At 42.3% G+C, this 22996-nt stretch overlaps 2 protein-coding genes across 8 annotated transcripts in view; both read right to left on the reverse strand.

Annotated features, from left to right (window-relative positions):
- Positions 1-980: 980 nt before the first annotated feature.
- LOC139340165 (interleukin-1 receptor type 2) lies at positions 981-7273 on the reverse strand. Its single transcript, XM_070975810.1, has 10 exons — positions 7204-7273; positions 5260-5353; positions 4502-4760; positions 4059-4233; positions 3225-3402; positions 2540-2644; positions 2379-2444; positions 2139-2274; positions 1550-1695; positions 981-1127 (listed from the first exon to the last, which is right to left on the reverse strand). The coding sequence occupies exons 2-10, from the start codon at positions 5342-5344 to the stop codon at positions 982-984; spliced, it is 1296 nt and encodes a 431-aa protein (XP_070831911.1). The 5' UTR covers positions 5345-5353; positions 7204-7273; the 3' UTR covers position 981.
- Positions 7274-11786: 4513 nt separating this feature from the next.
- The window catches only part of map4k4 (mitogen-activated protein kinase kinase kinase kinase 4), an 89044-nt gene continuing 77834 nt past the window's right edge, over positions 11787-22996 (reverse strand). For all 7 annotated transcript variants that reach the window (XM_070976409.1, XM_070976407.1, XM_070976404.1 and 4 more), the window contains 9 exons: positions 22796-22910; positions 21687-21854; positions 20771-20914; positions 18213-18347; positions 17347-17447; positions 16620-16769; positions 16253-16412; positions 15932-16071; positions 11787-15000 (listed from right to left, as the gene is read on the reverse strand). In XM_070976409.1, coding sequence (XP_070832510.1) covers positions 14917-15000; positions 15932-16071; positions 16253-16412; positions 16620-16769; positions 17347-17447; positions 18213-18347; positions 20771-20914; positions 21687-21854; positions 22796-22910 — 1197 coding nt within the window. In that variant the 3' untranslated portion in view covers positions 11787-14916. The remainder of the gene's footprint in view (positions 15001-15931; positions 16072-16252; positions 16413-16619; positions 16770-17346; positions 17448-18212; positions 18348-20770; positions 20915-21686; positions 21855-22795; positions 22911-22996) is intronic.

The raw sequence follows: 22996 nt of genomic DNA on the forward strand, positions 1-22996 counted from the left end.
TAAAGTCTAAACAACAGTGAATCATTCAAATGTGAAACAGTTTCTCAGGCAGCTAATACTCTCAGCTCTCAGTTTCAAGGCTGTGGCACTTTATTCGACTGTTTCGTAGGACAATGTTGCACTTTTTGGTCCAACACATAATGTCTTGTATGCAGTAACCACATAAAATGATGCATCGTTAGATGTTAGAATGATGGACCATCGGCACACACTTAACACAACAGTAATGTAACTCTTATCTTACAGGACTATGCAAAATACAGTCAAACATACACATCAGCATAGAGATTGATTGGTTAGATTTGCCACGTAAATGGACTGAAAACTTCTCTATTGTACAACTGTTTCCCTGAGAACATTTTGAAAAATACACACATATATATGTACACTTGGTGGCCACTGAGTGTTTATTTTTGACCCTCATACGAAGTGTTTCGATGACAAAACAGATGTAATGACTTCACTTATACAAGTATATGCAGAATGTAGCCATTGTGGAAGCCATTACTGGACTTTGGCCGATACATTTTTACTCGTGCTGTACTTTTGTTTGGCATCAGTTTGGTTGATCTGTGTTATATTTAAGCAAGACATTTCTGCCGCAACAATACAAATAGGTGCATGAAAGGAAACTTCTGCAATGGCTTCAGCTGTATTGATAAATAAAATGCATGTAACTGCCACATTAGCACACACACACACACACACACACACACACACACACACACACACACACACACACACACAATATCAAAAGAAACAAAAAATCTGTAACTTTCAGTCAAGGATGAAGAAATGGAGGACAGGGGGTGACTGTAGCTGAATGCAGCTGCTGAGTTACAAACACTGGATCCCTGCAATAGGAGTGTGAACACCAAACACAACGTGGTGATTTCACTACACAACATCCCATGCACACAGTGCATGGGATACTGATTTAATCTAAGAGCCAAAACATGACGGACGTTCGTGGAGGCACAGTTAGAAGGTGCTGTTCTGTCGAGCCAGAAAGTAATCCATTTTCCTTTTCCTTTTAGGTTTGAAGAGTACATAGAGGAAGACAGAAACCACAGCCAGGAAGCAGGACGTGGCCACCACACCTACCACAAGCCATGTAAATGTGGTGTCTGCGAAGAGAGAGACCGAGGTAAATACATGTTTTATGTAGAGGCCACATATCATCACAAGGGCTCATTCCGCATATATGTATTATATATATTTATATATATTCCAGTGTATATGTATTATAGCTTGGATTGGCTATTGGTTATAGTGGTCATGATGACATGTTCTTGCTGTAGTTCTCCACAGACAACTGTGCGTTAAATTGCAGCCTGTCTGGTCGTCTGACTGCTCATGTTTCTCTGCCTGTTAAGCATCCTCTGTAACGCCGTGTTCCCAGGTCGTATTATCACAGCTGACACCAATAATGGCCATAATATAACACACTGGTTGTGCTTCAAGAATTTCACATTCTAAGTATCTGAGTGACAGCCGCATTTCAGTGGGCATCTCTCATTTGCACACTGATCACACACTCCCAACTCACCCTCCAGCTGAAGCTGTACGACTACTTCCTGGGTCCCTCCTTGGTTCTGAGTGACACACTTCAGCTCTGTCTTCACGTCCTCTTCAGTCATCGCTACCAAAATAAGCCTCAGCTCAATCTGGCAGTCCTCAGACACCCTGGTCACCCTGGAAACATTGAGACAGACATAGCCATATGTTTAGACGGTATGATTTATTGTTATTATTAGGATTAATTTATTTAACCAGGTGACTCACACTGAGATCATAAGATCTCCTTTTCAAGCTAGAAGCTTTCAACCGTGGCAGAAGGCTACTAGCTTCAATGAGATGTTCCTTGAGGCTTAAACTAGGCAAAATGTTTATGTAACTATATTAGAAAGCTTTAATCATAATGCAAAAAACAAACACACTGTAAGATAAATATACTAGATAAATGTGAAAATGAAGCCGACTTCACAAATATTAGCATGCATGTTAAAAGGATAAAAAAAATTGAGTGAAGCTTTCCATCTAAAGTCAAGCAGTACCCTTTCTCTGCCACCTGGGGGCTCTAAGGTGCATTATTTCCTGCAGCTCTATTTGTGTGGCAAAATCAAATCAGCAATTACCTCCTTCCCCCCTGCAGAGCCCGCCCATCAAGGTATGAGGACTCCACTGATAGGCCATTGACCAGCCAGGTGACCACAGTAGAGTCTGCCGTTTCACATTCAGTGAGCACCTTGCAAAACAGCTCCAGTCCTGAACCTAAATGAAGTCAAAAGTTAATGGACATTCCACCTTTGTTGTATCTAACCAGTCAATCTGTGTTGCATCTCAGCATGAGATTTGAAACATATATCATCACTCACCATGCAGACTTTCAAAAATGGTTCCATTCAGTGGTGAGACGATTACAGGTGGCTGAATTATTGGAGCTAAGACAGTATGACAGGGAACAGATTTGATCAGCGTCATCGTCAGGTTTATTGTATTCAAAGGGAAAGTAGAGATTGAACAGAAAACAACTCACTGTGAGCAGTGCTGGAGCTGCTGCTGCTGCTGCTGCTGCTGATCAGGCCTGGGTCAGTGGTCATGGAGAGGTCAGGCACAATGGGGGTGGTAGTTGTTGCAGAGTCTGGACGTTCACACATACACACACATTTAGACAAGACATCCAAACAAACAACTCTTCAAATGACAGCAACAATGACGTACTCACACAGTCATAATAAATCATGCCAGGTAATAAGCCAGGTGTTTTTCTTGCATCTTGTGTGAGCTTTAGATGTCTAAGTGAGGTCAGTGTGATGCACCTATTAGGCCAGCAGAGGGCAGTATACACTACTGATTGACTGCTACTGTGGGGAAGTAAACTAATGATTTCTCCTGTTAGTCTACTTACCTGATTATTACTCACGATCCTCTAATGACAGTAACATTTAGTTTTTACGTTAATCCTCAAAAAGTACACCCGCAGCAGGCTGATTGCACGTATACCTGGCATTAATACATATTTAAATATCAAATAAAAAAGAAACTTTGTGTGATAAGGGTCGGCCCTCATTTATATGAGTATACATATTGTAATGAGGTTTCCAAATAAAACTTACAGTAGAAATGTCTCTCAGAGAAAATCAGGTGACAAGTCTAATGTAGCCTGTGCTCCGTAGCAGAGCTGTTCATAAAGAAATGATGCGTGTCGTGACGTCGCCCACCTTGCACATGGAGCAGGATGGCTCTGCTGACTTTGTACTGCTGGTTGTTGATGAGCGTTGTAAGCTGGCAGATATAGACACCGGCATGAGATCGCTTCACAGCAGGGATCAGTAGTTTGCCTCTGTCCTGGCGGGAAGAGCCCCCTCTGTCAAGCTGAAGGTTAGTGGGGCTGGAGTCCTGTCAGGAAGCAACATACTGCATCACTCACTGGGAAAGAGCAGGGCCCTGACACTGATGTAGCCACGAAATCCACATACATAGAAAAATGTACTAAAATATTAGTTGAGGTTATCATTGTATGAACACGTGCATTAATGGGGCATTACTAATACCACTACTGGCATCACAGCCATCACAGTATCTCACTATGATAAATAAATATCACTTCATCTCATAAACAGCTTAACGTTTTTCAAAATGTCACGCTGAAAAGCTCACTGAAACAAGTTTGTGATTTTGGGTAACATGAATGAATTTGACTTGTCAGAATGTCAATCCTGCAAAAATATACACCTTAATATTATTATTATTATTCCTTCATTGATAATTAACGATAATATATTTTTAAAAGTCTCATTTCATTATATTTCGTCATTTTCTACAAAGAGTTTCGCTATCCTCAAAAAGAAGAATACATGGCTGCAAATAAATTAAGAAAAATCACATTGAAGTTGGACAAAACTTGAAACAAGCTGATTTGTAAACTAGTTGAAACAATGACTTTTCATTGCAGAGTTCTCATTCAAAAAGTTCCGAAAATGAAGATTACCGTCTCAGTAAATGATCTGTTGGTGCTGATCAGCGGCCAGCATGCAAAGCGTTTCTGCTCTCACCTTGTACCACTCTATTGGCCCATCTGTCTTGTTAAAGTCGCTTATAGATGGACATCTGAATGTGAGCTTCTCTCCCACCATGGCTGAGATTGGATAGGACAATTTCTCCATGTCAACAGAATTGGACTCGTACACATGTAGCTTGATACTCCCAGTCACACAGTAGGTTTCATTTCTGGAGACAAATTAGAGGACACAAATATTCAATCAGACGGTTATTCTTCAACCAGAAGGATAAAATATTGGAGAACCTCTGCCCAGTTGAAAACAAAAAAAACTCAACTAGTTTCAGGGAAGCTATTTTTTAGCCCACTTTGAGCTGAACCTCCCTATGGAAGGAGGCAAAATGACAGACAACCTTTGAAAAAAGAGTCTAAACATTGAGTAGTAGTGGAGCATAAAGAAAACAGCAGTGCAGGTGAGGCAGATGTTTCAGTGCCTACCTGTAAGTGCAGGTATATTCCCCAGAGTCTGAAGCCTGGGCTGGGAGGAACCACAGCTGTCTGTTCCTCTGCTGGACACGGCCCTCGCCCTGATAGGCCACATGCTCTGTCCCATTGGTCGTTGTTATTACGTACTTTGCTGTTGGGGGCGCAATGTTGCGTACTTTAAGCACTCTCTCGAACATTGGGAAGGAGAGGATTGCTGCCTCACCCTCCACTCTGAATATCCCCACCTCTGGAGACACCAGGTAGCAACCATCTGCAGGGGAAAGAACAGTCAGAAACTAGAAGCATAGTGTGTTTCTGTGTGTACTGTGTATACTAATTACTACTAATAAACCTTATTTGTATCGCACTGGTCATACAAGAATTGCAGCTCTAAGTGCTTTACAGGAAAGAAATCTCATGTACTAAGTGCTCCACATAAAACGACACAATGAACATAAGAACAAAATTAATGGAAAATGGGAAATAAAATGGAAAATAAAACCCGTTTGATAACAATAAGAAAAATGAGATGAAAATGAAAATAGAAATATCAAAGGTCTCCACACTCCTCTTATTCCTCTGCTACAGTGGCAGTCAACAGTTATAAGTGTTTCACGTTGTGTGCACTCAACAGTCAGCACCTTAGAAACAAACAAGCATAACAGAGCCTCCCAGTTTCCCAATGGACACACTGGTAGGCAGCCTACTGCAGAGCATGTTGCTATATATAACATCCTGTGTTTATCTGTACATATGTATAAAATGCTCACCTTTCATAGGCAGAGGAGGTAGTGGAGGTCTCCCATAAACGTATTCAACGATGACCACAGCAAACATCAGTACCAGACGGACCATGTTGGCAGTCTGCAGTGACACAAAAATCTGAACTGAAAGATGAGCTGAAAAAAATGTGCAGTGATGTCTAACTAATGGGCCTCCTGAGAGAGCAGGGTTTGATCTGTTGCTCTCCGCTTTTTGTGCAAAGCATTGAGTTTAATACAAGCAAGAGAAAGCTGAAACCAGAGAAATAACAATCACATGCCACTCCTCTCAACAAAATATTAAAGATACTGGGGTATTACTAGTGCTAGTACTGTTGCAGGGATTTTGCCAATGTTTCCCCGAGCAGCGTAGAGTTGTAGTGACGTCTGGGTTTGATTTAAACTCTTTGGTAGATTCTGCAACTTGTGACATCACAAGAGTCGTCACTGAAACACCGGCACTCCCGTTCATCCCGCTCCCACGCTCAGCAAACTTAACCACAGGGGTTTACCAGCAGCAACACATGAGGTGAGTCACATTAAATGGTTAAAGGCCACTCAAACCAAAGGTCAGCAAAAAAGTGCTAACAACGAGAGAGGAAGGAAACAGACATTTTTGTATTTGTACTAGTTATTTACAATTAAAAACACGGTGCAATAGTGTTTCAACCAACCTTTGGCTTAAACTTAGGGTCGTTTCCTGGTTAGATCAGGTCATTTAATGTGATATACATCCAACTAGACAATCATTTATATTGTATTTATTATTTATAAGGATTCTCTGTCAGTTTTTACGTGGGTTTTGTCTGACAGGAAGGTAAACTCGTCCCGTTCTTTTTTGCGCAGAGTTAAATCATCAATTCCACAGAAACTAGCTGATTTTCACTTCTGCTTCAGTTGTCTCGCTTTTGATTGCAGGGATCAGCTGACAGGACGCAACACTTTCTCACACACACACACACACACACACACACACACACACACACACACACACACACACACACACACGCGCGCATGCATTTTTTCTGCCCCCTGATAAAAGCTCTGATCAGTGTGTCATCAGAGGGTAGTCCCATTCATAAAGTCTGTGGGTGTGTCATTGTTATAAATGAATACGTAAACACGAGAGTCACAATGTGTGACGTTGTCTGGGATTACATGGAAACTTTGGCACACGCAGAGTATCGATTAACAAAGGAAATCTTTTTGATGACAGTCATATCTTATTTTTTGGTAATTACATAATGCACATTTAATACTGTATGTAGGAGCTGAACTTGCTTCTGTTTGATAATATTGAGCCAGCGTCAGTCCTTCTCCTCTGCATTGCAGTAATTTGGCTGCCTTTGCATTCACTGTAAATATTACATTGTGTTTTCACGATATATTTACACAAATAATATATGAACGTATACATATCTGTATTTATGAATTACTGGTGTGTCGTGGAGTTATTGGCTGATTAAATTTAGAAGGCACAGACGTCTGTAAATACTTTCTAGAATTCATTCACTTTGTCAAAAGTTTCTGCACAGATTATTTTTGCTTTTTTGGAAAAATCTGAAGCTGTTGCAAATGAATTGAAAATGCTTTCAAATTCATAGTCTCTGTGTAGTCTTTGCTCAAACAAGAACATACGAGCTGTCGTGTGAAAAACGTTCAAACGTAGCAGTACAACAATCTAAACGTGCATTAAACGTATGTATATAGAGGTATATGTACAAATATAAATATACAAAATGGTGTTATTATTAATGTATAGCATTATCATTTAACATATTAAGATAGGAGGCTAATTAATATATCAGCAAATACACATATACATTCAATACATGTACATACAAATATACTACATTCAGCTATATATCTATACACACACACACAGTCTGTGTGGGTGTAGGCTATGCATACACACTTGCATATGATCAGCAGACACACATGCAGTATACTCACAGTGTACAGGTGAGCGTGGCGGCCCCGGCAGTGTGACAGTGATGACAGGCAGATGTGGCGACAGCGTGGACTGGAGCAGCATGTGGTCAGTTTCCTCTCGGCTCAGGGGGAACCTGCGCTCTCTTTTCAATGTTCCCACCCCTCTGAGATGGAAATTTCTCAGGTTTCCCAATGTAACGCAGTGTGCTGTACAGCTCACCACTCATGTCTGCTGACTCCACAACACACACATACACAGTGCATACACACTCTTACTCGCATACTGTATATGGAGGGCAAAGAGCTGCAGTGATTGCAGCCCAGAGAGGTTTCCTGCAGGTTCGTTCTAAAAAGGCAGCGGTGTAGTTTTACAAGTGTTTACGACTGTTGTAGCTGTTCCTCTGGCATCATCGGCGTCTTGCGTCACGGGTGGACATCCCTATGTTTGTTTTAGCACAAGAACACACACATACATGTGTATAAACACACACACATACACACAGCAACTCTTCACGCAGGAGATGAGTAATTGGAAAACATTTTCTCACCAGCAGTTTCTGAGCTATTCATCTCAGATTTCTGAAGCCAGTACAATGTGTAGAATTTAGTTTTTGGTTCTGAAATCAGAGAAATAGTCATCAATGTAACTACTTTCTACTAAAATATTCTACTTTCTTACTATTTATAAATGTTAGTGAGCTTTTGGGGTGATGGTAGTGGGTGTATTTTTTTTTAACTTTGGGTAGATTAAGGCTAGCAGTTTACCTCTGCTTCCAGTCTTTATGCTAAGCTAGGCTAATGGCCTCCTGTCCAGCTCCACACAGACATGAGAGTGCTGCTGATCTTAGTACTGGCTGAGACAGTTTGGGTTACTCTGTTGTTGACCTGTTTAAAAGCAAAGTACCATCAGACTATTCTTTTTAATTTATTGTTATAAATTATTTAATTTTTTTGTATGATTGTACTTATTGTTATTCTGACGAGGTGTCGTTTTCAGCATTTACTGAGTTCAGCACATGACTTTCTCTTTATATCATCATCTGTTATTCTAAGCTGTAAAGCTGATCATTTCACGTGAGTTAACTTACTCTAGAGCTGCTGACTAAGCATTTGACCACCGGGCTAACTTTTTGTTGTGGTTAGCCTGGAGGAGTAGCACTGTTCACAGGCTGTGCCGACAGCTTCTTCATAGTTTTTCAGTCGTTACACCTCATGATTAATGCAAACTAGAGGTAGATTTCTGCTTCCAGACCCAAACATTTTATTCATAAAAGCTTACAGCTTGTCCTGGGTTCAAGTTTGGTTGAACCCACTGTGCCAGTGGTCCAGGTCTGTGCATGTCGTGTTGTGAGGACATGGATACACACTGCCCAGTGGAAAGCCAGTGAGTTGCGTTAGCCTGACAAGCTAACAGGCTTATTTTGTGTGACACAAGAAACATAAAAACAGGTTTCATATAAAATCACATCCATAAAAAAGTGGGATAACTGTAAGCATCAAAAACCAATTTGTCAATTGTTTAGCGCATGGAGAGTAATAGGGCTTAATTTTATATCTTCGTTTTTTCTTCTTATTTATTTATTTATTTTTTTTCCATTTTTCAGATCAAACACGTGTTGCATGAACTGTCTCTTATTTACCGAGGGCAAAGATCTCATCAACCAGTTCTGTGGATGTTCGTGATGTGTGAAGCAGGCTGTTGCTGTAAAGCAGTCGAGTTCTTGCACTACTTAATCTAATTGACTGTGACACAAATTGTGTCCGAAGAGGAGCCCGGCGCTCAGCTAACCGTCCATTTAAAAACAAATGTTTGACAACAGCTGTGCAGTAGTGCTGTGACTCAGTGTTCTGTCATCCCCCTGCGTAGAAACTACGGCGTCCACCATTGTGCATTCTCGTGCATTACTCAGTTTGCCTGACGTGTTGGTCATGACAGGGCATTTTCCAATATAGACATACTCATGCAGATGACATGAGTGCTGTTTAGTGATGCAAGCTACACACTGGCTTGGTTGTCAGGGACACAATCATAACTGGGAGAGGTTGCTGGTGGGATCCTGTGTAGGTGCCATATCCCAGGAAAGTGTACTGACAATTGACAACTGTATCTTTTTCATGGACAGAGATTTGATGAAGTCATTTTGTCAGGGTGCAGCAGCATTGTGAGCCGATTTGTGGCCGTCTGTCGTGTGTTCTCGCAAACACTTTAGAGACTTTAGTTCATCATCTATGCTCCTGCACTGCGATTAGGAAGTGAAGAAAGAACACAGAGATGAGGTTTCCATGCACGAGCTGTGTCCTTTGCCCTCTTCTGCCCATGAACCCTCACACAGTCTGACTCAGAGCACCCTGCTCTGCAGCTGTCTTAGATGGACAAAAACTAGTAATTCAGGCGTTGCAGGTATGAATAGGTCATTCCCCCAAGCCAATGAACCCAACCCAGGGAGGAAACGCGGATGCTATTGCACTCAAATGAAAGCAGTATTGGTCATTCTTGTCTTTTCTGTGTTGTACTAATTCAAACCTTGCTTGTCTTTATCACTGTATCCATTCCACTTTAATTTAGAATTTCTCTGATCATTTTATGTGAAGAGATTTGTAACTTCTTTTTGAAAAGTGCAACAGAATTACAGTTATTGTTATCATTACTATGAACGCACTGATGTAGCGTTGTACTCCTGTAACAGTGAGTCCAGAGATTCAGGTGTGTTATACTCATAGTGGCTAATGTAGCCTCGAGCCTCAAACAGAGGTGAGAAGCCCCAACCAACACTGACATCTCTTGAGGCAATTGATCAGATTATCACGGCCACAAAAGCCTTCATAGAGCATTTTAGAGTTTCCCTTTATTTAGTTAATAATGTTAGTTTACAATTTACATTCAATATAGTCAATCTGAATATTCAATCAACCCCTGACCTCCTTATTATTGGCAGTGACCTGTTTTACAGTTCTTTGTTGACATGAAAAAGGCATCAGCCAAAAGACTAAATAAGTATTTTTTATTAAACAACAGCAAAAAGGTGCACTCATCCTCTGGTCCTGGATCAAAGCAGTGGTTTCCTACAATCTCACACTTCCATGGTGATGATGAAATTTCATCAGCTGATCCTGCTACAGTCTGAGCCTCTGAGTTTTATCATTAACTGGAACTTATGTGCTCATTATTGTCTTTTGTCAAAGGGGATAAACTTAGTAAGTAAGCAATCAGCAAGTGAAGAGCTTTCACCCACAGCAGCAGTGTTCTTCCAGTATCTTGAACACACGCAGGTTAAAAGGTGACCCACACAGAACATACCATTCATTCAACTCTGGCTGGCCGTTGAGAAAGCAGGAGATGTTGCATGTTTTGGGAATTCTCCAGATCACCTCATTGGTATCTGTTATATCCTGATACTCGATAACACTGGACAGATGACTAAGCAGTTTGACAGACCTTCTTTGTCTTTCATCTAATGAGGAATATACCTTCAGATCAGTGTATTACACTCTTAGCCCCACCCATTTCTGTCATAACCATCAATCATTTGGATAGCAGACATTTTTCTGCATCTCCACTTCATCTTGGTGGCATAGCTGAAATGCTAACAAAGAATGCTAATAAAGAATTAAGCTGTAAAGTGGGATTTCTGTAGTGGTGACATCTTTGAATGACATTTTCTAGTTGGGTGGTTGTTTTAATCTTAAACTTTGCTCTCACAGGAAACAGGAGAGGTCAGTGCCCTCCAGCATGGACCCATCCAGAGCAGTTTTAACTGCACCTTTACCAAACCATCTTACCTAACTGGAAATTAAGAGAGCAAAATGTGTGGCAGCATTTTCCCATTTTCTTTAACAACTCCGAACATGAGCAAGTAGGCAGGTATAAAGAGGCCAGGTAGGAAGAAAGGATGGCTGCAATACATCTCATCTCAGACAACATCTTGTCTTTCATTTTCTGTCTCAGATTGTTTGTAAGTTCTGTTATAGCTTTCTGCCACTTGGGGGAGCCAAAGTGCAAATCTTCCTTTGACAACATTGACTCACTTGTATACATCTATGAGTTCTGAACACACATCAGATCATTTCATTTTAACCTAAAGTGATGAAAGTGCACTTTCTCAATTGCTGATTGCAAAGCCTTAATGAGACAAAGTGCAGCAGCTGAGAGGGCGATGTGTCGAGTGCACCAAACTGTATGAACCTCAGATACTTACACTCCTTACTTCTCTTTTCAGCAGGACCCAGACACCCACTCACACAGAAACCAGACGCACAAACACCACAGGATGGACTCAACAAGAAGTCAAAATTTACAACATACTTTTAGCCACTGCTCATGTGAATGCTAATTCAACATCACTGCATCGTGTATGACTTAATGGTCATTTGAGCTTTGTTTATCTCAGTGCAGAGTGTGGCTTTATGTAAAAACAAACAACTTTAACATGGCATGTCAAAGGAAACATGAAAAAACAGTTAGAGTGGAAATAGAGCATGTTAGAGGTGTTTAACTTAGTCAACATGTGTTACAACATTTCTCTTTTCAACATGTTTCCACGCAGCTTTGGGGAGCAAACCGCAGCAGAAGCCTTTCAGAGATGAACGACACACTCGTCTTTTAAAATTACTTTTAAAGTTTATTCAAAGAAAAAAACCTTCAGGAAAATACATGACTTCCTGTCATACACAGAGAGGACATAAGTTAGAGTAGCATGGCAGAAACAGCAGAGGAAAAACACGTCGCCTCACGTCCAAGCCTGCAGGGAACGTAACTGCAATGTTTCCACGTTTAAGCAGCGCTATGTGAATACCTGAAATGAACAACACACGTGTTCTTTATTGTTTTTGTAAGTAGGTTATTTTGTGGGGTAGGGGGAGATGACCAAAAAAAAAAAGAAAATATCCAATAAAAACCGGGCTCAAAAAGCAAAAAACAAACAATTGAAGAACCAAGACGCATATGCATTAAACATAAATACCGTGATGCACATTAGTGTAACAAAACATTGCCTCTGTAAACATTTTCTCCACCTAAGGTGAGCATAATAATATTAAACCACCGCAGTCGCATATTTACGTGTACATAGACTTACAGAAACAACAGAAACTATTGTTAAGCTTCTTGACTAGCGCTAAAACTTAAGAATACACAATGCTTCAAGTGATTTTTTTAAAAGGATTTCCAAGTAGTGGTTTTCATAACAATAGGTTTACACGCTTTAAATGCTGCCGTCTTGGCACTTTTTCCAATGTGAGTCGGCAAGCGACTGCTTTTTCTCACCAGATATAGACTATATCATCCTTTTTTTAGCCCATTAAGAATATAAGTAATAACCACTACGTTTTCATGACGTCAATACAGCCACTCATCAAGGCCTTGATGCAATAAGAGACACACACCAGGTACTACTGCACACACAGACCTCAGACGACACAGCATTGGGGTCCAAACGGCTTTTCTGTACGAGAGGAGGAAACAGTTCGTGACAGAAAGTGCTACTGTCTTACCGGCAATAACACTGTCACGTGTCACACACTGCTTGTGTGTGTGATTGTTAACCGTCAGGGGAAAAAAAACACACCCAAGGTAAACCTGTGTGTGACCTGGCGAGGACCTGTTTGGACATGAACTGAAAGCACATGTTGGACTCTCCTTTGCCGCCTTTTTCTGTGAACAATGTGCAATCTCTGTGGAAACGGAGGAAAATCCAGCTCGGCAGCTGCCGGCCTGAAAGGTGTCGATGCTGCAGTTTGCTGCTCAGTCTTTCACATATACAGACAACTTAAATAACAGCTGGAGCAGGAAGTGGGGGGCACAAAACAGAAAAACAATTCTTTCCCAAAAAAGAGGGCTTCCGTCTTCAGTTTCTTCACAAACAGCTGAGTGAGGAAAAGTTCTGCTCCATGTTGCCCGTTTTGTGACACTTCATCACAGTGACACTGAAATTCAGAGTCTGAGTGTTGAGTTGATGAGGTTTACCTCCTCATTCGATGGGAAAGAGCGCCTGACATGCACAAGCAGAACTTGCGGGATGCCAGAAAACCCTCCTCAGCTCTGGTGCACTCGCATTTGCTTCTCACAGCTGTGGAAAAGGTTGCAAGACAAATACAGAAAGCCCCCCCACCCCACCCGGCAAATATCTACACCTGACGTAGAGGCTCCGCTGCTGCAGCTTTCAATCGCCTCGACTCAAAATTGAACATCTAGGATTGATCACTTGTGACAAGATACAAAGCAAAAACATCATCTCATGCCTTGGACCACCACACAGTAATATGTCTTTCTACATTCTTGACACTTAGTGCATTGCATTCATACAAATGATACAAATGAAAAAAATGAAGTGATCTGAAAGAAGGAAATGGAAGATAGAAAACCGCCTTCCAGAAAAAACTCCTCTGCTGACCGTGCGTTTACCTCTCTGCCACAAAAATCCAATCCGTCGATGACACTCAACGCTCCAACTGCACCAGCACACACACATACTGAACTCCCTCCACTATCACTATTTTATATCTGACTATTCACAGCAGTTCAAGCCTGATCGCTTACACCAGAGATTAGTTTGGGTCGTCGCGTTTGACCACTGATCTGAATGAACCTTCATTATAAATAGACACCTTTATTTGACTTTTGGACTGCACCCACATCACTCTCTCCATCGACAAACACCCTGCACTTCTGTGGGTTCAGAATAAAAGCAAGCAAACAGCAGACTGTGGTTGGATGTGTGTAAATCTTAAAAAAACAAGGTAAAAGACATGTTTTACTCCACATAGTTACACTTATCTTCAAGGAATAATAATAATAATAGTAATAATTCAAAAAATACTATTCTGAAATCCATCTGCTTCGACATCTCTTTCTCTTAGTCGTCCCCTCTTTTAAAGCACCAGTCCGAACAACACAATACTTCAACAACACACATACACACCAGTCGAGTCCCATCAATCAGACTTACGGTAGAACCTCAAATATTAGGCCCCTCTCGCCTGCTCGCCGCCACCACGAGCCCCGCTGGCTCCGGGGTTCTTCAGTTTACCCCTGGCTGATGGCCTCGACCTCTAACCAGCATGTCAGCAGTAATTGGACCAAACAGAAGTACATTTACACACACTACTGTAGCATTAATACAACAGACTCCCACCCCAGCGGCCCCATGAAACGCTTGTAAGAAAGGGCGGAGGGCAGGAACGTGGGGCAGAGGGGGAACTCTCTTACAAGAGGCTGACCTGCAGAAGGTAGTAGCAGTAGTAGTAATAATAGTGGTAGCAGTACTAGTAGTTAGAAGACCTCAAGCTTACTGACCAGCCCAGGAGCAGGGAAATAATGCAGAGGTACAATACCATCCCATCACAATCTGATGAGCACCAAGAAAACGGAGAGGGGAAACAAAAAGTCGTTTGCCCCTTTTCTTAAATTCACATTTTATTTATTTCTACTTTCTGTCATATATTAATTTGAATCATTTGTTGTCACTTTCAGTGGGCGACGACTGCCTGACTTGAGCGGTCGCATCGCTGGCGGCCCCGGAGCTGCTGCCGTGCAGAGAGGCTGCCGCTGCAGAGGAAAGTTGAAGCCGCTGCTGTCGACGGCTTCAAAGGGCTGGTTGGTTGTTGTTTTTGTTCTCTTTTGGTTGTCCGAGTGCTGACAAGACATCGATGGTGGGTTCTGAGATCCAGTGTTAGTGAGGGTGGAGGACAATGAGGAGGATGAGGAGAAGGAGGAAGAAGAGGGCAGAGCGTGGACTTCTACCAGCTGAGCAGGTTGCTTCGGCCCAGAGTCATAAAGTAGACCTGGCTGGAGCCTCCGGACCGAACGGAGGCGAAGAACACCTGAAGAGGAGACACACACAGGGAGACTTTACTGCCTGGTTCAGTCACACGCTCACAGTCTCATTCGCTGCTTTTTAAATTTCATTTTGAATTTGAACACAAAAACATATAAAACAAAACACCTGTAAGCGTTGGTCACAAGTTCATTCAGTCCATCAGCAAACCAATCAGAAAACAGTGTCACTGGCATGAATGCAATCATGTAGACTGACCTCTCAAGTGTTAGTTGTGCTTTTTCTCATTGCATTGGCCACTAATGACTGACACCTTACTTCTTTTTTTTTTTTTTAATGGACTGAAATTGACTACAGTCTCTTAGCTGAGCAAACCTAGTCAATAGATAGGTCAGCTAACTGACAAAGCTCAAGTCCACAAAAGCTCACATCATTTCCCACATAAGTGTCACTAAGCAGCCACAGAGAGGGAAACAAATGTCATCCTTAACTCTGTACTTGTCGTTAGTCTGAGCAGGGCAGCAAAGAGCTGAACCAGCAGAGGCTGAGCCAGCAGACAGCGGCTCTGAGAGACTTCAGGGAGTTTCATCCAACATGTGTGATGCTCTGTGTGGACATCAGTGTGTGTTTCTGTGTCGTTTGGATGGATTATAAAATGTTTTTTTGCATATAGCCATTTTCACAACACACAAAAAAGAGCAGCAGAAAACAGCATTAGCTTAAATTCTATGAGCTAATTCACTCTGAATGGTGAGGGGATGTGAATGCTGCGTCCTCTCCATGCCCTGCAGAGATTTCTGAGTCAAACATGATTTAAAATACTTCTAGCTGTTCATTTCTATGTAGCAAGCAAACAGCTGGCTGGAACATCTCTGATGATCATGAATCATATTCTCAGTATCTCATCGATACCAGCAGTCATCAGTCATCTATCGCACCTTGCAGATCAGATCAGGGTGTGTTGCTGAACGTCTCACCTTGTCATTTCTTTCACAGAGGAACTTGAGTCTCTGGGCTCTCTTGTGCATGAAGACGCCGTCCAGGTGGCCGGTCTCCACTGAGCGGATCTCTATGGCCTTCTCTCCCCAGCCCATGATCTGGTTGGAGCGAATGTAGGCTGCAAAGAGGTTTTCAATTAACCGATGTACTGATATTTAAAAAGCATGACGTTGTTAAAGACAGATAAAAGGTTTTAAGATGTGAAGAGGGGTTGAAAAAGGACATGACTTCACTTTGGGGAAGCTCTGATGTGGACGAATGTATGAAAGGTGTGTGTTTGCACAGCTTTTGTGACTCACCCACTGAGGTTGGCATCTCCCCCCACTGCAGCACTACATCCTTGGTGATGCGCCCATAAGTGTTGACGTAAACACCCTCGTCCTCGTAGCACACCAGCAGCTCGATGCCGTCAGTGTTGGGCAGGATGATGATGGCGTGAGACTGGATACTGGTCTGGATCTGCAGGGACACACAACAGCAACACGGTGTTTTATTTATCATCTCCATTAATACTGACAAGATGAGGAAATTATTTAACTCTTTAATCCCAGCAAAGTTTTTAACAGTCAAAACTACATTTTCAGCCCGAGAAGCAGAAATTCTCACCATAACTGTTCAACCCTGGCAATGTGAGATATCACAGTATGTGTGTGTGCGCGTGCTTACGTGTGTGGGTAGGTAGATGTCGTAGACAGCGCCGGAGTCGACATCCACGGCGTGGAAGCCTGAACATGAGCCGTAGATGACCTTTAACCTCTGACCTTCCTCCACAGTAAGGTCGACCAGCAGGGGCTTGTGCACCAGGTCGCCGAAAGACTGAAGCACACAGGTCAGAAAAAACTGTTTTGTCCCTCTTGGCAGCAGAAGCTTGAGCATCAGATCAGCAAATATTTGCCAGAGCAGAGACGGTCAATATTGATAGCCAGCTGGACAAAGAGTTTTCAGCGAAGCTGCAGTTAAAACACATAAATGAAACTGCTTTCTAAGAATTTAATCGCTGACCTGCTTTAAACCTTGGCATCAACATTCATTCTGGATAAGAAAACAGCCACAAATAAATAAGATGAATTGTAAACACATTACAGGCACATAGACCCAAGTCACTGAACCAACCTTAGAGATGTCATACTGAGCTGTACTGTATTTGTTGTGATTGACAACAAAGGATCACTTAACCATGACAGAAGCACAAATATCAAGGAAAAATTACCAAATCAGCAAAATCTGAGCAAGTCAACAAAGTCAGGCAGGCCAGACGCCTGTGAAACGTTATGCAGGCACGTGGAGAACAGAACAAAAGCATGCTGCAGACACACCGTCACAGAGAGGCACCCAGTGGAATCTCCGGATTAATCCACACATGCATCAGCTGACGAGCGGACGACGGACTCACCTTGAAGGCCATGAACTTGTGGTAGGGCTTGGGTGCCCAGGCATAGACCTCCACAGAGTTCTTCAGAGCCAAAACCAAGAATTTGATCCTCTCGTATTTCACTGGGGAACAAAAATCAATACCAAACATGAGAAGAACATGAAAGAGCAGACACCATATGTTCCAATAAGGCTGGATTTATTAGCTGATTCCGAATTTGAATCATTCACTGGAAGAATTTAGATGTAAAATTTGTTGAGCTGACAGTTTTTTCGCCTCCACTCAAATCCTCAGAGTTTGAACAAGTATACAAAATTTTAATGTAGTTCCGTACTTTCCATGGAGTGTGTGAGTCTAGTAAACCTTCTATAATATCAATATTGAATAGAAGTCGACAGGATATGGATTTCAAGACTGACGGCTCTGATCAACTGAGAGGGGTTTCCAACAGGAAGTGCTGTTCTTTGAGCAGTGGCAGCGCCATCACCGAGGACATTCTGAATTTTAGACAGGATAGTTACATGTCCACTCAAACATCCTCACCGCATTATTACTTCATCAAGGGCTTTCCGTCCATCAACACGCTTATCTCATACACATACACTCACTGCATCTTAAACTGAGCTGGTAACATTTGTAGACCTGGAGTGTCACGTTTTCTTTTTGATGGGAATTCTTAAAAAACACGGAGGTGTGCCTCACCAGATACCATCATGTTTTCAACAATAAACAAAGCCCTCTCCATGTTTATAGCTGAACATGATTTAGCATTTTTGCCTTTATCTGATAGGTAAAGAAAAGAGTTACAGTGTATGCACCTTTGACCACCAGGTCACAGGGAGGCCCACAGATGTGGTTCAGAAACAGGTTGTGAGAACGTGACCTACCAACTTTGTAGTGGACGCAGCCCTCCAGGTCTCCTACGGTGGTCCAGCCCTGCTTCTTCTCCACCTCAGGGTCATTGTGCAGGATCTTATTCCTCAGCCAGGACAGGTAGTACACGCGGAGCTTGTTCTTCTTACCTGTCATTGATCGAGGAAGGTCAAATCAGGTCAGATCTATTTTCTACAGCAACTTCAGAGGCACAAATGATTCATTTGCTGGTTGTTTTTCCTCTAGATTTAGCTGTATTTGCTATTACACTGCCAATGCTGCCTAATCCACATATCTTCAGTCTGTGCAGACCCCGATGAAGGCAGGAAATGCACTGGTCTCACAAACAAGTTGCTCTTTGCACTGTAAGTGTTGCAGGAGTTTTGACCTCTTCAGACCCTCTGAAAGCCACTTAGAATGTCATTATTGTCTGCTGAGTGCTCTCTCAGATTTCACTCCAGTTTTAATTTGACAGACATCTATGTGACTGCATTCTCCTCTTCACTGCTGCAGGGGTCAGTCCAGGGCTAATACATTTCACATCTTAGAAGATCCTATGGTGGGATTCTTCTTCTTCTGTCCTGTATGTTCTCAGTGTTTTGCAACATTTTGGGAAGTTGGCAGTTCTGAGTGTGGGTCAAGTTGGGACAAGACAGCGTGCAGAGGAACACTGTGTATCTGTATGCTAACATGCAGGCTGAACCACAAAAAATGTCCAGCAGTCCCTGCTTTTGCTGTGTGTTTTGTTCCAAATAATAATATTAAAGACAGAGATTTCTATTGTTTAGCTGCAGGATGATATGAGAGTGATCTGACGAGTTGGCTGATAGTTTGGTTGTTTTAATTTATGACATACGAATGAAGTCATGTTTTTCAGTCAGCGGTACATAAAGAATTCTCTGAGCTCGTCACGTACACCAGTCAGCCCGTGTCCAGCTAATGTCAAGGTATAAACATGCTCAAGCCTTATTGTTGATCATTACCATTACATCTGTCCTTTACGTGACAGATGGTTTAATTTAACATTAAATTAGATCTTTGCTCAAATCTAAGGTGCCTGTGCTCTGAATCAGCAGTAACTGAGCACATGGCTTTAATCTTGGATCAGATATTCTGGTATGAACACTTTGCATTCCAGGTGAAATGTTTTTCTGTGTGAAAATACACTGGTACTCATGAGAACCATATTGTAAGTAATGTTACTGAAATAATGGAATACAGTACGCAACGTTCAGAGTTTGAATGTACAACACATGGTTATGGAATCAAAGACATGCTAGCACTTAGTGTTGGTGGGCTCTGGTCCGATTCAAGCACTGAATTTCATTTGAAAACAGAATATTCAGCACTCGGTCAAAAAGGAAAGACACTTTCTTATACATTCAACTACTACACATCTAGCTCTAACGCCCCCTCATTCCCACATCACACATACACTGAACTGTCACTGCTGTGGACCATAAATAGAGTAGACCTTTATGCATTCTGCATTGGCACATTGTGCAGCTGTTTCTCACAGAGGCAGCTGACCCCTGCACTGCTGATCACATCCACTCATGCACTTTGAAGAAATGAAGCCGTGGACACACTTGACACCGACGGCCATACGTTAGTGTGTGAGGCTTTTGTTTAAACCGTCCCCTAGTAATCCCATCACAAAGCTGAGGTTCTGTCAGGAAGTGACCTAAACGGCCAAAACGAGCTAAAGTCTTTAGTCAGCCTATGAAACAGCGAGCTTGATACAACTTTCCATGACGCGTATCTTTACATGCCGGCAACGCAAACTGGTTTCATGGAAGGAAATCGACACGCGTTGCTCTGCGGGTTTCCCTCCATCATGGAAAGCTCAAATGTGTGTCAGCGCTACATATCGTACACACACATGACGTGGTCTCACCGCGCTGATTTACTCAACATCCGTTTAGCTCAAAATATCCGTTGTGACACTGACTGCACTGCCTCTGTGTGCGAGGTTGAGAAAGAGGTGAAGTAAGAACATGGATGTGCTTTCTCTGAGAAATTTTGGAACTAACTGTGTGTGTGTGTAAAAATATTAATGCAACAGACACAGACGCACACCATTTGTGTGAGAATACATAGGAAGTAGCAGGTTTTAGCGCTCACACACACATACTTTAGCGTGACCGTGCACTGCGAGCTGACACAGCAGAATAAACAGAAGTGAAACTGCTCTTCAGCTTCATAACTGACTGGAACGACATGAACATGGGATCATTCATTCAAGCGTGACTCATTTGAAGTGTGATAAAAAACATCTTGAAAATGTGTGTGCATGCTATTGTGCCTGAGTGCCTGCGCCAACAAGTTTTTAACCACAGAGTGAGGACGTTTTTGGACAGTGAGGACATTTTGGCCGGTCCTCACAACTTCAAATATCTGTTTGAAGGTTATGAGTTGGTTTTACAGGATGGGTTAGAATGAAGTATTTAGTTGTGATGGTTGAGATGAGGTAAGGGGCTGGGGTATATAAAGGTATATTGAATTAAATTGGGAGCGCATTATGTCAATGAGGGTCCTTGCAAGCAAAATTTGACAATGTGTGTGCGTGTACCCGATATAGTGACGAGGACGTTGAGTCCCTCCAGGACGTCCATCTGCTGAAACCGCCGTCGGTTGATCAGAGGGTAAACTTTCCCCTGACCGCTGCGATCCAACAACATCAGGCCGCTCTCTGTTCCCACCAACAGGTTCACTCCTGCACACACACACACACACACACACACACACACACACACACACACACACACACACACACACACACACACACACACACACACACACACACACACACACACACACACACACACACACTTAGGAAAACACCAACAACACTGACCACAGCTGGAGGTCCAGTATGCAGTCTGGTCAGACAGATGGCTGTATGTAGCATTATCGGGGCTTTGCTGCCACCAGGTGGTGAAGACTTCTATCACTGTGACTAGAACAAGAACAAGAGAGACTCCTCCTTTTTTGATGGACTGAAAATAACAATATTTCAAATTACTTCAAAGTTGGCACATTGTCTACTGAAGAAGGTCAGAATTTCACAATGTTAAGCCTATGAAAATATACACCAGCCTTAGGTAATGATTAAAAATTGTTTAGCAGTTCAGTCTACATCACTTGGACGGTGAATGTGACAGCAAAGACGGTGATTTCTGGAAATATGGTGTGATGACGACGATGATGCTGTGCCTCTTTAAAAGTACTGCATCAAACTCCCTGCTAAGACTGTGGTTGAGTGGACCAGGTCAATGTGTTGCTGTTATTGCTTCTGTGTTTTAATATTAAAACCACGTTTACCATCAGCCCCCCTGCTTTCTGTGGCCTGTCGTCATCACACACCAATTCTCCAATTCTGACCCAGTGCCTCTCCGACAGTAATATCTTGTTGAGATGATTCTCAGTTGTTCGACAGGCAAAAAATATAAATATATATATATATATATATATATATTTGTTTTTACCCCAGAGTGCAGCACACAGGATCTCAGAGTTGAACCTCTTCTTGTATTTGCGGATCTCTGGTGTGTCGCTCTGCGGGCGAGTGTTCACTGGGTTAACGTTGACCACAGAGCCCTTCCGAGATGGGTCGGCCCTCAGCGCCTCCGCCAGCCGGGCGTCGTTCCCATAGCCTAAAAGGTCAAAGGGAAGGGCTTAGGTAGGACAGTGTAGGATGTAGAATTTTCCGGACAGGGTGGGGGTCAGTCAAAAGGTCAGCATTAGTAAGATGGATGGATCTCGTTCATTTGCTTTTGTTAAGTCTGAATACAAGAGTCTGAAACTGAATGCTGAAATCCGAAAAACAAACATAATTTCACTATTATCCAAGGAAATTATTCCTCGGATAAGGAATGGAGGACAGATGTCTTAAATCCATCTGGATTTAGGACAAATGTAGGAAAATCTAAACGTTTCAAATCAGTAATTCAATGCAGAATGAACAGTCTAGTGTATCAAATGGTAGGTAAATGACTGGTCACCAGCTGCATGACGTGAGGTTATGGCTCAGCATACCAGAGTCCTGAAGGCGGAAAAGATCTGGCCTTGATGATGGCCAGTCCTCTGAGGGACGATGGGAACAGGGGGACTGCATCGATAAGAAGCTTTGTTTCTAAACTGTGGCAGCTAACGAGCTCTGACAGCCCACGCTAACAAACTGCTTTTGGTTTGGTTTTCAACGTTTCTCTGAAACCTTTTTCCACACACTCAGGATGTTTACTCCTGCTCTCTCCAGAGGAACCTGCTTTTGATTGTTTTTATTTATTTAGTGATTAAAATACTGAATGATACCATTTTTTAAAGTCTAGATAAAGAAATTAAACACTCTTATTGTTGTCAGTCCTAACTGTCTGAGTAGGTTCAAATTGTCCAAAACTTCAGGTTCAAATGCAAAGCAGCTCAACACACTCAAAGAACTTTTGTAGTTGCAGCTTCTGAATTTTATCCAGTTCCTGGATGTTTTGATGAAAAGGCCTACAGAGGCCTGACGCTGTAAAAAGTACCTAAGATGCTTTGTGGTTGTGAACCTTTCGGTATCTGACTGCTCCCAGTAGCCGGGGGGGAGGGGACTTACCGACGTTGTTGAGGGCGCTGCCAGTGGATGGAGAGACTTGGAGGAGGCGTGGGTCGATGAATGGAGTGAAGGAGGAAGAAGACTTGTGCTTCTGCATGTTGTTACTAGACTGACTCTATAGAATAAGAGTGAGACTTAGTAGTGACAGAATCTTACAACTCTGAACGTGTTATTTTTGAAAAATTAAAAACATATTTACTG

This window comes from Chaetodon trifascialis, chromosome 12 (genome assembly GCF_039877785.1).
Source record: "Chaetodon trifascialis isolate fChaTrf1 chromosome 12, fChaTrf1.hap1, whole genome shotgun sequence".
In the NCBI taxonomy this organism is placed as follows: Eukaryota; Metazoa; Chordata; class Actinopteri; order Chaetodontiformes; family Chaetodontidae; genus Chaetodon; species Chaetodon trifascialis.

What these genes read in the sequence shown, in the direction of transcription:
- LOC139340165 (XM_070975810.1), bottom strand. Translation starts at nt 5,344, where the DNA reads ATGGTCCGTCTGGTACTGATGTTTGCTGTGGTCATCGTTGAATACGTT. An exon ending in CATTTTTGAAAGTCTGCATG is followed by an intron (nt 2,275 to 2,378) that starts GTGAGTGATGAT and finishes GACTTCATTTAG; the next exon opens with GTTCAGGACTGGAGCTGTTT. An exon ending in GCTCTGCAGGGGGGAAGGAG is followed by an intron (nt 1,696 to 2,138) that starts GTAATTGCTGAT and finishes CAATGTTTCCAG; the next exon opens with GGTGACCAGGGTGTCTGAGG.